The sequence below is a fragment of the Saccopteryx bilineata genome, chromosome 4, assembly GCF_036850765.1.
Source record: "Saccopteryx bilineata isolate mSacBil1 chromosome 4, mSacBil1_pri_phased_curated, whole genome shotgun sequence".
In the NCBI taxonomy this organism is placed as follows: Eukaryota; Metazoa; Chordata; class Mammalia; order Chiroptera; family Emballonuridae; genus Saccopteryx; species Saccopteryx bilineata.
Genome location: NC_089493.1, coordinates 280,909,695 through 280,923,748, shown reverse-complemented (window position 1 = coordinate 280,923,748; position 14,054 = coordinate 280,909,695). Strand labels below are relative to the sequence as shown.

General features: G+C 45.4%; 1 protein-coding gene across 1 annotated transcript in view; it reads right to left on the bottom strand.

Moving 5' to 3' along the window:
* The window catches only part of GRIN2A (glutamate ionotropic receptor NMDA type subunit 2A), a 409,746-nt gene that overhangs the window by 57,854 nt on the left and 337,838 nt on the right, over positions 1-14,054 (bottom strand). The window contains exons 9-10 of the mRNA XM_066274896.1: positions 12,692-12,817; positions 8,138-8,367 (exon numbers count right to left, since the gene is read on the bottom strand). Coding sequence (XP_066130993.1) covers positions 8,138-8,367; positions 12,692-12,817 — 356 coding nt within the window. The remainder of the gene's footprint in view (positions 1-8,137; positions 8,368-12,691; positions 12,818-14,054) is intronic.

Sequence of the window (14,054 nt, the reverse complement as noted above, 5' to 3'; positions counted from 1 at the left end):
AGCATAGCAAAAACGCATTTATTTTGTTTTTCTGCTTCTGAAGCACACCTTCCACTGGCCTGTGAGCTCCAGTGTCTGTCTTGTTCCATACTGTTCCCCACTAAATACTGGCTGGGCGTGCAATGGATAAGTATTGGGTTGACTTTTTTGGTGCCGTTATTGACAGCAGCCTAGTGGTAGGCATTGGGGAATTGGCAGAGTTCGGGAACTGCTGGTGGAGCAGGAATGAAGGTATTGTTTCTGTTTGGTTAATTTACCCACCTTATGATGAAATTTTCTGTGATCTCCACCAGTCACTACCTTCTCTGACTCCATTTACAAGGACCTTCACCTCACCCAGAAAATCATGAAGGGAAACAGAATTTGCCAGCCAATCCACAATACGTTTCTTTGGCATAAGAATTATTTGGGGCTGGTTATTTTCAAAAAATAGCAGACACAGGAGAAGTTCTGAAAACCAAGTAGAAGTTCAGCCTATTCTGAGAGACATTTACATTAATAAGAAGAATCTCCATATGTAAGTGTGTCTTTCTCTCTGTACCAGAATTTAGATGACTAAATCTCTAGACTCTTACCCGTGGAGAAGGCAACTGACTGGAGTCTGCATAACAACCAAATCCTTGTTAACCATGCTTTCCCTGGTAATCTCTCATACTCTGTCTCCCCGACAACATCTTTCACCTTTACCTGGGGAGATAGTATTTAAGGTGGTGGCTTGGGCCATTTAAGGGTGTTAATTCACTTCAATCTCCCTTGCATAAAGGAGTTATACTTGTTATTACATTTGTTATTTTTTTCTCCTGTTAATCTGTCTTTCATTATGGGGGTGGGCAGTTCTCAGCTAGGAACCAAAAAGGTTGGGGAAAAAATTATTTCTCTTCCCTTACAATGAGTATATGTTGCCACTGTCTCATTCTCTGCCCATTCATTTATCCACACATGCAATACTTCTTTTTTTTTTTTTTCTTGCATCTTTCCGAAGCTGGAAACGGGGAGAGACAGCCAGACAGACTCCCGCATGCGCCCGACCGGGATCCACCCAGCACGCCCACCAGGGGGCGACGCTCTGCCCACCAGGGGGTGACGCTCTGCCCCTCTGGGGCATCACTCCCTTGCAACCAGAGCCACTCCAGCGCCTGGGGCAGAGGCCAAGGAGCCATCCCCAGCGCCCGGGCCATCCCCGCTCCAATGGAGCCTCGCTGCGGGAGGGGAAGAGAGAGACAGAGAGGAAGGAGAGGGGGAGGGGTAGAGAAGCAGATGGGCGCCTCTCCTGTGTGCCCTGGCCGGGAATCGAACCCGGGACCTCTGCACGCCAGGCCGACGTTCCACCACTAAGCCAACTGGCCAGGACTGCAATACTTCTTGAAGTCCTAACATACTCCAGGCACAATGGCAGGCTCATGAACATTTGCTGAGTTGTTGTTCCTACAAAGCATTAGTTTTCTGGAGGTACTCGTGTTGTATATGGCCCCCAGCCTTCATGAAAGCCCGCTGTCCATGTTCCACTAATATTCCATGATCGGCTGACACTGTCCTTTCACAACTTCGGTGTTTGACGCAGCGCAATCAGATGAGGAGTTAGGAGAACTGAGTCTGAGTCCTCAAGACATAGTGAAAATCTAGAGGCAACACAGGCCAGTGGCTGCAGGTCTGAGCTCAGGTTCGCAGGTTGCAAAATTAGGTTTTATCACGTACAAACCGTGAGGCCTTAGATTAGTCACTGCACATCACACTGTCTCCATTTATTTTCTACCTGGAGAGTGCGAAACCCATCAGTACTTCCCGTATGGGGTCATGGGAGGATCCAAAATTACCCAGAGCTCCCAGACTTCCAGGCCACGGAACTAAGCAGTTGCCGGAGAAAACGTGCAAGTCTACCCAAGAGTCAGACCAACCAAAAACATTATTCTTTTTTTCCAGGCTTACTTTCGCTGTTAATTAAAATTTCCAGTTGAAAACCACTTCCCCTAAATTAGGCATGCTGCTGCCTAATAAGCTGCCACGACTGGTTTGGAGGGAAGTGGCCACGCGATGTCTAAATGAGATCCTCCTACTGGGTGCCTTGGTTGGGAGTATGTGTGTGTGTGCGTGTGCGTGTGTGCATGTGCGTGTGTGTGTCTGCAAACAGAAAAACGCTCTCTGCACTCACTCCAGCAAGCAGCTCCTCAACTCATCACCAAGAGTAGGAGGCCCAGCCCCGGCTCTGCACGGCAGCTCCCCGCTCTGGGAGAGAGGCAACAGTGCTGTTCACAGATCCAGTGGTCGGAGCAGCCGCTCCCGGTCTCCAGAGACGCCCAGAGAGTGCCAGTCTGACCAGCTGCCGCCACCTGAGTCCTCGTCTACTGCAGGGGGGCCCAGGAGCTCTCTGAGCTGCCCTTTGCTCCCTGCCTCTGGTGTGCAGAGCGCCAGCCAGCCAGCCTCTGTGGAGAATATCCATACTGCTCTGGCCTTGACTGTACATCCCCCAAACGAAACTCAGCCCAGCGCCAAGCTCCCGGAACCCTGCCCGCTGGACTAACGGCTGTCAAACTTGTCACAGCGTGACTCATGGTCCTTTTCACAGGACACACACACGCCACTTCACCAGTGCTCCTTCTTTCCGCATGTGATACACTCGATGTCATCCATTATGCTCTATTTTTTTCCATGGTCATAACCCTGAAATTAATTTCATGGCTCACCCAAGAGTCACCACCTACAGCGTGACAAGCAGGGGCAAGCATGACTTGTCACTTGAGCCGCAGGCCCTCACATCAAGGACACACTCTGTGTCACTGGCAGGGATGATTTCTAGGGTAACATTCTCCCGGAGAGGCTCGTGTGCAAGCAGGAAGTTACAAATGTGGGCTTTAATTAAATCTTTGATACAATTAGATAAACAGCAAAATTCTTGGGACTAAATAAGATAAATGCTCCTGGAAGATTAACAGCAGATGCACCAAGAAAATTTGCACAATAAAAATCTATATTGAGCCCATTTATTCCTCCCTAGTTCAGGAACGGGTGGCACAGGGGTTTCCGCTGCCAGCAGGTTCACGGAGCAACACGATCATGATGCCCGGAGTCTGCGGGGCTCCTCACGGCTTCTCTTTCTCAAGGCTGCCCTCTCTGTTCATGTTAACTGACTCCACCTCAACTTGGGCTGGGAGCTACTTGGGAATGCTGTCATTTTGAGCAGCTGCTTATGTTCTCTGAGCCTCCATTTCTCTATCTGTAAATTGGGGATTGCTTTTGCAATTAATCACAGAGGGCTTGAATGACTTCCTGGCATCTGTCTGTCTGTCGGATACACATCACCTCATCATCTGTTGTTGTCCAGACTGACTTCAGACAAATAGCAGGGCCAGTTTCCTTCCAATGTGGACAACAGAAGATTACAGGGTTAAAGCCCCCCCCCTTTTTTTTCACTTTCAATATGCGGCCAAGTCTGAAAGTCATCCAAGTGAATAAGACATGGCAAGCACTTTCTGGTGGAAGAAGCTGAGATGCCAGTCTGGGCAATAAATTGTTCAGGAAAAAATGTAGCAATTTCTTTGTTCCTCTTATGAACGAAAACTACACATTTATTAAAAAACATTGATCTGTCTTCTGTGGCTATAAGTTAGAAGCCCGGGCAGCTAGCACCCCTAGTTCTAGTACAGTCTTCTGCCTGGTGAAACTTCGCGTGCTTCCTGGTATCAGCATCAGATGGTTATGGACCGTAAGAGGGAGAGGAGGCTCAGAGGCCCCCATTCAATCAGTAGGCACCGTGCACCAGGACCACCAGCAGTATAACTGCAGTGCCCAGAGACGGCATGGCTACCACGGGCAGTTCTCCAAATTCCCTCCGCTGCTGCCACAAAAGGCCAACTCAGGGCAATATCATTTTACACTTCAGAAGTGAGGAATAGTTCAAGTCAGGCAGGAAGGATAATGATGGTGATGAGAAAAGGGAGATGAAGAAAAGGGCAGGGAGGAACCAGTAGATTATTTCTAATCCTCATATCAACCTTGCCAGAATGGTATTAATAGACTTCTTCCTCTCTTTATCAGGAAACTAAGCCTTGGGGATATCGACACATTGAAGGCCACATAACCATTATTTGGCAAGGTCAGGATCTGAACCCTGGTCTATTTCTGCTACATTAATCTGCCTCACAGAGACGGGTTGTCCTTACCATACGTACTGATTCCTAACATTTTGGATATCCAACTTTCCTTTAATAATTCCTGGGGGAGCATCTACCAATGAAATTTACCTACTTTTAATTTAAACCCAAGCTCCTCTGATCATACCATGAACTCCAAAGGTGCTTTCTCACAGCCAGCACTAATACTGCAAGTGGCTTAAACTATTGTAAACCTGATTGTTACACATGTATTCACGATCTTAAAAAGAGAGAGAAGAGGAAAACCTACTGTGTGTAGTATTAAATTAAATTGGCTCAATATAGATTTTTATTGTGCAAATTTTCTTGGTGCATCTCCCAGGAGCATTTAGCTTATTTACTCCAAGAATTTTGCTGTTTATCTAATTGTATCAAAGATTTAATTAAAAGAGCTACCTGATTGCCACAATGCTCCGAGGTTGGAAACTGAACTGTGTCCCATGAGGATGTCATATCTATTACTGGGTGTTTCCAAATCAGAGAAGGTCAGTCAGATTATTAGTGGTTCTAATTAGTTTTTTCCACAAGCGGTCATATTATTTAGAACCAAAACTATACAGAAGGGATTTCTCCCCCTAGCCTTTGAAAATAGCAACAAAAAGCAGAATAGGCTGCAATGGTTTTCTTGAAAAAATCTTCACACCCAGGACATGGCTCACCAGTGCTGCCACTGCACCTCCAGTTGCTTCTTCTAGAAACTGCACGTTTGCTCCCATAATGTGTTAGAATCGTGTCACAGGGCTTTGAGTCTGTAGGGGACTTAATGGGCTGCAAGGCACATTCCTGTTTGCAGTCTCCTTTCATCCTTCTACAACTATGAGTCCTAAGTTTACAGAGAAGAGTGAGGAGACATGGACAGGTTACACGACCATAAAAGCACCACAGATCCCCGTATGTGGCAGAGAGAAAATGCACCCCCAGTTTCCTGTCTCGGAGTAGGAGCCGGCCACAGGGAGCCCAGGGCAGCCTTTGTGCAGACGGGGGCTTGTGTCTCGCACAGCAGGCTGCCACATGCTGCTGTGCAGGTGGGAACGGCACGGGGGCACCCAGGCAGGGGCGTGGGGCTGAAACCCTGTCTCCCGCTCCCGGCCAGTCCCCCTCTGCCATGCCCTGCACTCCTCTCTCTCAGAGGCCATGTGCTTTAGCTGGGGGTCAGCCAGAAGTTGACCCCTGAGCCGAGGAATTGGGTGAACATGATTTGTTAAGAAAGAGTTCTAGGTGAAACGAGGGAGGGCATGTGGGAAGGCGGACAGGGAAAGGGAGGAAGCCAGCCAAGGGTGTCATTTTAGGCAAAGTCTTAGCCTCAGCCTGACCTAGCAGGGAGCACTGGAGAGTGGACAGTCCTGAGTTTGCCAGGCCTAGAAACAACAGAGCAGCTGGGCTTTTCGGCTCTTATCTTGTCAGTGGTTGGTTACAGGCAACTGAAAAGATTGGAACAACTTAAAGTTCCTCTGCACAAAGGCACTTACAGTTCCTCTGCGCAAAGGTAATTACCCCGTGAAGATCCCTGTATGAGACTTTATCAGCAAAAAGGGGGCTGTGCAGACAGAGCTGTAAAAGGGGTCTGGGGATATCCAGGTGGGGTGCTGACAGTGTCCATCCACTGCACCATAATTTCCTCATTCAGTCAGCACATACAAATTGGGCACCTACTAGGTGCCAGATAACTCTTTCATGTGAACTCTCCTGATATCCCCTTTCTCAAGTCAATTTATTTTTATTTGAATGTATTGGGGTGACATTGGTTAATAAAATTATATAGGTTTCAGGTGTATAATTCTATAACACATCATCTGTCTATTGTATTGTGTGTTCACCCCCCCAAGTCAGGTCTCCTTCCCTCACCCCCCTTCCCCTCTTCTACCTCCCGCCACCCCCTTTCCCTCTGGTGATCACCACACTACTGTCTGTGTGTATGAGGGGTTTTCTTTTTGCTTAATCCCTTCACCCTTTTCACCCTCCCTCCCCTCCCCTTCCTTTCCCTCCACCAGGCTGTTCTCTGTATCTATCAGGCTGTTTCTAGTTTGTTTGTTAGTTTATTTGTTCACTAGATTCCACATATAAGTGAGATCATATGGTACTTGTCTTCCTCTGAATGGCTTATTTTACTTAACATAATAAAGGTGAGATCTTCCCTTTTTTCATGGCTGGAGTAGTATTCCACTGTGTAAATGCACCTAAGCTTTTTTATCCACTCGTCTGCTGATGGGCACTTGGGCTCCCTAAGTCAATTTTAACCTCATCAGTTCTGTCTCCTTTATAACACTCATTCCTGCCTGGGATCTTCTTCTCCATTTACATTTCCTTGTTCGTTGTTCATTTATTCCTGCTAGAATTCAGGTTTCATGGGAGCACCAGCTCAGGCTGCCAAGTTCAGCCCAGTGGCTGGGAAGGCCAGTTAGTTGCAAGAGGTGATATCTCCCCTAAGGCCTGAACGTCAAGGGGCAGCCTGCAAGGGCACTGTGTTGGAAAGGAACTTGGAGTTTTTAAGACACAGAGAGGGGGGGTCTCAGTGAGGAAGGGGGAGAGGAAAGGGGATATGTGGAGTAGGCCCAAAAAATAAAAGGCTTTGTCATCATGGGATGTCGAGTGGTATTTATGCAAGCTGCAGGGGTCCCCAAACTTTTTACACAGGGGGCCAGTTCACTGTCCCTCAGACCGTTGGAGGGCCGCCACATACAGTGCTCCTCTCACTGACCACCAATGAAAGAGGTGCCCCTTCCGGAAGTGTGGCGGGGGCTGGATAAATGGCCTCAGGGGGCCGTATGTGGCCCGCGGCCATAGTTTGGGGACGTCTGCTAGGGGGAAGCCATCAGAGAGAGGCCGCCCATTCCCAAGGGTGATGGCACTTTTGTGAAGGTGATGCACCCCGACCCCCCCTCCTCATCACCCCTGATGACAGGCCTCTCTGTGCCTCTTGCAACCACAGCAGATATTACGGATAAGCTGTTCAGGCTTTTCATGGACTGATTTTCTATTCAGCAGTTTATTGATGAATGCCAAAAGCGTATATGTAGACTTATATCAACAAGACATGATAATGAGATTTTATAAAGAGAGACAAATTATCCACACACACGAGACAGAAAATCTTTGCAGCGGTGCAATCCCCATACTGCTGAGCTTAGCAAGTCGGGATTTGTCTCCCAAAGCTAGAATTTCAATGGCAGGATGCGCCCACTTGCCTCCTTTTTTTTTCTCGCTGTGCATTTCTGAATAGCCACTCACGCCCCGCAACCCTCTTTCCATTTGCGTGGAGAAGGAGAGCAGGTGTTACCACTCCCATCTTACTGATGTAAGCACAGCCCTGCGAGGGAGGGCTGGAGATGTGCCTGAGTTAAAGGAATTGGTGGGAAATGGAAAATCTCTGCTTCTTTCAAGTCCATTGAAGACATTTCAGGTGAGTCAGGCATGCTGAGAAGGGGGCTGATTGGCCACAGACTAGAGGGAAGCTGTCAGCTTTCTCTCTGGGTAGGACATAGAGATGACTTTGCTTTCTTGTCACAGATGAGGAATCCAAGGTGTGGAGTCTATAAGAGACTTCTCCGAGATCACAGAACCAGGAAGTACCTGCAGCCTACACTCACCTACTTCACCCCAAGTTTCTCCTCATCCGGGCTAGTGGGTCCTCCTTGACATCAGCCATCACACTCTCCTTAGAAGATGTGCTCCAGACAGAGCCAGAACGCGCCCTGAGTCACCAAGCCTCATCTCCGGCAAGAACGTATAAATAAGAGAAATGGCCACATGGGGACAACTGCTCCCAAATTACAGCTGGGATCTTTCAGACCTAGGAGAGCTAAGCTTACGGTTCGGATCCTAAAATTTTTAGAAATATCCCAATTTACATTGAGAGAGAGAAAAAAAAAATCCCCTGGCTTTGTGTTTGAGTGGATGGATTCGGATGGTAGAGGCTGAACCGCTCCCTTCGGAGGGATGAGCATTTGTGATCAACCCCTCAGGCAGAGAAGAAAACAAGGTGACCTTACCTTTTTGTCACTGAGGCCAGTCACTTGGTCTACAAATTCCTCCTGGATCATAAAAGCAGCCAGATTGGCCGTGTAGCTGGCCAGGAATATGACGGCAAAGAAGGCCCACACAGACACCATGATCTTGCTGGTGGTGCCTTTAGGATTCTGCACAGGCACGGAGTTGTTGAACACCAGGCCCCAAAGGAGCCAGATAGCTTTTCCAATCGTAAACGAAGGCCCGTGGGGCGCTGCCAATGACAGAAAGGACATTCTCAGCATTTCCTCAAAAGGCACACTTGTGAGTGTTTAATAACCACGTGATGGCCACAGGCCAGGCTGAGGGTCGCCAAAAGATGAAATCACATCACAGTTGTGTCCCTTCATCGCCTCAAAACCACAGCCACAGTAGCTCTTATTTTCTTTAAAAATTACCATTCATCTCACATTTCTATTTGGCTGAATTTTTTTGCCATGTTTCTTAAAAGAAAAGAAAAAAAAAAAACAAGAAAAGAAAAAAAAAACCATTATGTAAAATATGTGTTTGAATGAGAAGCAGTGTTGTGACCTGTTTTAAATTTGGCTTTCGTTTCCATTTGGGGGACCTATCTCCTCGATAAACACGATGACAGCTTTACAGACACTGAGTGTGTGTGTGTAGTGTTCAATGGGTGTGCTATCGCAGGAGAACCACGCAATTAGGCGGGATTGGTGTTGGGTATTCTAATCCGATTGTCCCTAGCATTTGCTCCTATTCAAACTCAGACGTGTTTGCTCCTATTCAAACTCAGACGTGTTTGCTCCTATTCAAACTCAGAAGTGTTCAAACTATAGGAATTAAACCCAACAAAAACACTCTCCAAAGGAAGACATCCAGGAACAGAACAACAACAGAGCTGAATTCTTCAAACACCTCGCAGAGGAAAGCCACTTGGTTGCAGGGTCATGGAAAATGAACTGCCAACTCACGGCATGTTCCCTGCCTCAGTGTACCCCCCATCCCACACACACACAACTACTTTGGGTCCCTCAACAGAGTCTTAAATGGTCCTTGCAATAGACTTAACTCAATAGGCAGAACAATATGGCAAAATGTATTGGGGTGGAGAGCAGGTCTGCCATAAACAGCACATGTTAGGGCTTTCGAGTCTATTTTTCACAAGGAAAAAGAAAAATCAATGTATGCCCTCATCTCATTGTAAAAAAAAAAAAAAAAAAAAAAAAAAAAAAAAGATCTTCCTTTAACAGAAGGTTAATTTTATGTCATTTAAGTAAATAAAAATGTAAAAAATTGATCTACTCAGACTTCAGTGGAGAAGCAAACAGATTGAGCAATACATTAAGAGGCAGAAGTGAATTCAGATTGATGGACCTTCCGAAGTTCTGGGCAGGAAGCCCAAGAGAAGCGTGCTTTTCTCACATTGGAGGCCAAACTCGGGCTACTGCAATACTTACAATAGCCATACACAATGCATAAGAGAAGAGGCAATTAATTTTATTCTTTTAAACCTCAAGCTCTCCTGTTTCTCTCTGCCCAGTTTTATGATCTTCTGGGCTTATTCTCAAGAGTCCGAGAAGTCAGGAAAAAATAATGAGAGTCAATCCACTTAACTTCATGAACTACTTCATTTTATGAAGAGCGCATGCTGATCAGAAGCGACAGTGTTTGGAAATCAGAGAAGGGCAGTTGCGAGGGATCTGTCCAACACATTTGGGAATTCCTGATTCATGAATACTATTACGAGGCCATATAATTTTCCCCATAAAGGGCAGTGAAATGGAACTGAAAACCATTCTGCACAGAGAAACCAGCAGCTGCCATTTCCTGAGAGCGTCCACGTACAGTTGAGCAGGAAATCGAAAGCCTTGTCGTAAGAGAAAGGCCAGGGAGCTCGCATGCAAGAGTCGTTTCTCTAACAATAATCTTCTAAGCGTGTGCTTCAGCCAAAGGAGAAATTATTGCACATGATGGCCTCTGGATAACTTTTTATTCTCCAAGATACATCTCAAATTTATCCACTAATCTCCCTCTCCATTAGCCCATCCAATTCCAAACCACTGTAATCCTTTCTCTTGGAGAACTGTAACACCTTCCTAACTGGTCCCTTTCTTCCACCCTTGCTATTGTCTTGATAGAGTAGCTCCAGTGACCTTCAACATTGGCCATATCTCATATCCCCTCTCTCCTTCCATTGTATACTGACGAAAACCTCAAATGCCTACCACAGTCAACAGCCTATCCCTCTGATTTCATCTTTTAGGACTGTCCACCTCTCTCACTCACATCTTCCGTTTCTAAAGCATATCAAGATCCATTCCATGCTGAGGCCTTTGTATTTGCTGATCCCTCTGCATGGAATGCTCTTCCCTTCAGTTTTTCTTATGACTAAATCCTTCTCATCCTTCAGGTCTCCGCTAAACGTCGTCTCTTCCAGAAGTTCTTTCCTGCCGGACCCTCTTATTTAAGTAGCATCTCCGTTCCATCACTTCACTTGGGATTTTTTTCCCTTCTTCTTTACATTTATTATTTTGATTAATTCACGCGTTTACATGTTGTCTCTACAACTAAATTCTCAGTTTCCTGAGGGTCAGGATGTTTCTATCCAATTTACCAAATTATCTCCTGCATCAATCAGTACAGTGCCTGGCACATGGTACCCATTCAACACATAGTCATCATATGGACACACAAATTCATAAACAGCACAAACTCCACTTCTGCAAATGTAAGGACTTACTCTACTGCTCACCCACAGAAAATTGTCTCAAGTGCCACCTTGCTGGGAAGCTCCTGACTGATTTGTTGCATCACCCCTTTTAGTGAAGACTTGGCAATGCTTCCCTCGGAATACAACATGACTTTTCTGGCATTTTACTGCATTTTATTGGTTGGAGATAGTTTGTCATAATTAAGTACTCTTCAGTGACGAAGAAGAAGGGGGAGGATTACAATAAAACTAAGTTCGAAATATTATAGATTCCCACGGCCTGTAGGCTGTTTCCGACAATGGATCTTCCAAGTGGAAAGACTATTTGGGAAATGGGTGTCTTGCCTTTGAGTAACTGAAGGTCTGCTGCCTTCTCCAATGTCAAGTCATTTTTCAGGAAAGAGGTTTGGTCCTATCACCCTTCTGATACACCATCCACTTAGAACTTATTGTGCATTGAGGAAAATTTACTCAAAATGATGTAATATGTTATGTACATGACATGAATATTGGCTTGCGTGGGAGCCTCTTTAATAAGTTATAGCCAATGAATGCCTCCCAATTCAATTTCCTATCCTACTGAATGCCACTTCATCAAACACAGAGGACTAAGGTCAGGCACTGTCAAGAGAAAAATAAAACTCTTTGGGGGACATTACCATTTTATAATTATATTTATTATCAAACAAATGCAATCATAATTCAGTACTTAGGAGAATATCCTTAAACTAGATCCTATAAAACCATTTTCTTACATAATCTAAAGCTGAAAATCACTACAATTTTTTATTTTTAAGTGAGAGGAGGGTAGATAGTGAGACAGAGTCCTGCATGCACCCTGACTGGGATCCACCTCACAACCAACCCTAGTCTGGGGCGGATGCTGGAATCAGGCTGATGTGCTGGGACCAACCAAGCTATCCTCAGCAACCAGGGCCAATGCTTGAACCACTCGAGCCACTGGCTGCAGGAAGAGAAGAGGAAAAGAATAGGGAGAGAAGCAGATGGTCACTTCTCTTGTGTGCCCTGACCAGTAATCGAGCCTGGGATGTTCATATGCTAGGGTGATACTCTATTCACTGAGCAAACCAGCCAAAGTGAATCATCATTCTAATTTTAAGATTTCTTTTTTTTTTTTTTTTTTCATTTTTCTGAAGCTGGAAACAGGGAAAGACAGTCAGACAGACTCCCACATGCGCCCGACCGGGATCCACCCGGCACGCCCACCATGGGGCGACGCTCTGCCCACCAGGGGGTGATGCTCTGCCCATCCTGGGCGTCGCCATGTTGCGACCAGAGCCACTCTAGTGCCTGGGGAAGAGGCCAAGGAGCCATCCCCAGCACCCGGGCCATCTTTGCTCCAATGGAGCCTTGGCTGCGGGAGGGGAAGAGAGAGACAGAGAGGAAAGCGCGGTGGAGGGGTGGAGAAGCAAATGGGCACTTCTCCTGTGTGCCCTGGCCGGGAATCGAACCCGGGTCCTCTGCTCGCTAGGCCGACACTCTACCACTGAGCCAACCGGCCAGGGCTTAAGATTTCTTTTGACACAGATTTTTAAAATTAATTGCCAGAAAAACATCTTTAAATCTGCTTTCTCAACAAATTAAATATCAGTAGCCTTCACCTAACAACTATGAACTCCACATTATAACAAGATGAAATGTTTCATTTTGTTTTATCTTTTTTTTTTTCAGTTGAACCAAATAACCCATACTTGTATGGAATTATAGGTAACATCAATGACCCAGAACCATTTGTACAATGGTTTAGCAACGCAAATATAGGATAATGTGTTCTAAACCTGAAACGTTAAATGAAAGTAAATTAAATAGCATCAACGTTGAATTATGTTCATGAAGGCATTCTCACCTTTCCCTTTGGCTAAGTTTCGGTTGTATCCAACAGGACTGAAGTATTCAAAGACAAAAACAGCTATGGCAGACACGATGAGCAGCATCACAAACATCATCACCCAGACAGAGGCGCTGAATGGTTCTGCAGAGAAACAGGCCAGAGGGATGGAGACATGGTCAGTTTGCTCTTCCTCACAACCAGCGCCAGCCGGAAGCCCAGCGGTCCCTTTGTGGGCTCACTGGGAAACTTTCTCTAATGTGAATCTGATTGTTCAAAAGGAGCTAGTCATTGCTTATTCATATGTTTAAACCGTTCTTTATTCTACAAACTATTTGAGGTATTTTATAAGACAGCACAGAATAGGATAAAAATAGAGAAGAGCATGTGACATTTTACAAATCAGGTCAAGGATAATAAAAACAAAATAGAATGATGATACCAGGGGAGGAAGCTAGAATACAAATAAAGAGGCCATGGGATCCTGTGTAATCATCCAGGGAACCGAAGCTGGGGAAGCAAGGCTAGACTCTAACAGTCAACCATCAGGCTCCTGCCCGTCAGCATGGCTTTTATTGTCATTTTCATTTTTATTTTTACATGTTGGAAGGGTGGTGTGCAGGGCATTACAGCAGTAAAGGGAGAGTTATAACCTGTTAGAAAAGAATCGTAATTCGTGGGGTTGACGGGAATGTTGGAAGGTCGCGTCCACCACTACTGCTAACACACGCTCCATCTCACCTTCTGCTCCGGAAAGAAGAGACAGATACAAATTTAGAATTTTGTTGAGTTGGCAATGGGCTTAGATGCAATTGAAAAGTCTTTTGAGGACATTTCCATCATAAGTCAATGAAAGAGCATCACTTAAAGAGCAGCAGAAATGAACTAGTAAGTGGGTAGATAATTATTTCCCCTAAAAATACTTCCCCTCAGTTCCTTCCCATGTGGAGGTCACAGGAGGGCAGGCCAAGTCACAAGGATCTAAATCTTAGAATACTCTAAAAAGGTAAGAGATAAAACTATATGAGATAAATTAGCATTTCTTATAATTTGATTGAGGACATGGAAACAGGCTGAATGGACCCATTTCCTCTGTGTGTGACATAGGTTTGCTGGAAAATCAACAGGGACTAAAATTTTTTAAAATGAATATACAGAGTTGTTCATATGGAAAATACAATAATTAATAAATAATACTACAAGAATAAACTCTGTGTTTAGTGTACTCAAAACTGTAAGCGTACTTTTGGCCCAACTGAATGCATCATTGAAAAGTGACTGTCCTTCGACACCAATGAACTTGTCATCCTTTTCATCATAAGCAAACATTTTCTGATAAAATGTGAGAAGCCCAATAATACCTCTTGAACAGGAGACATTT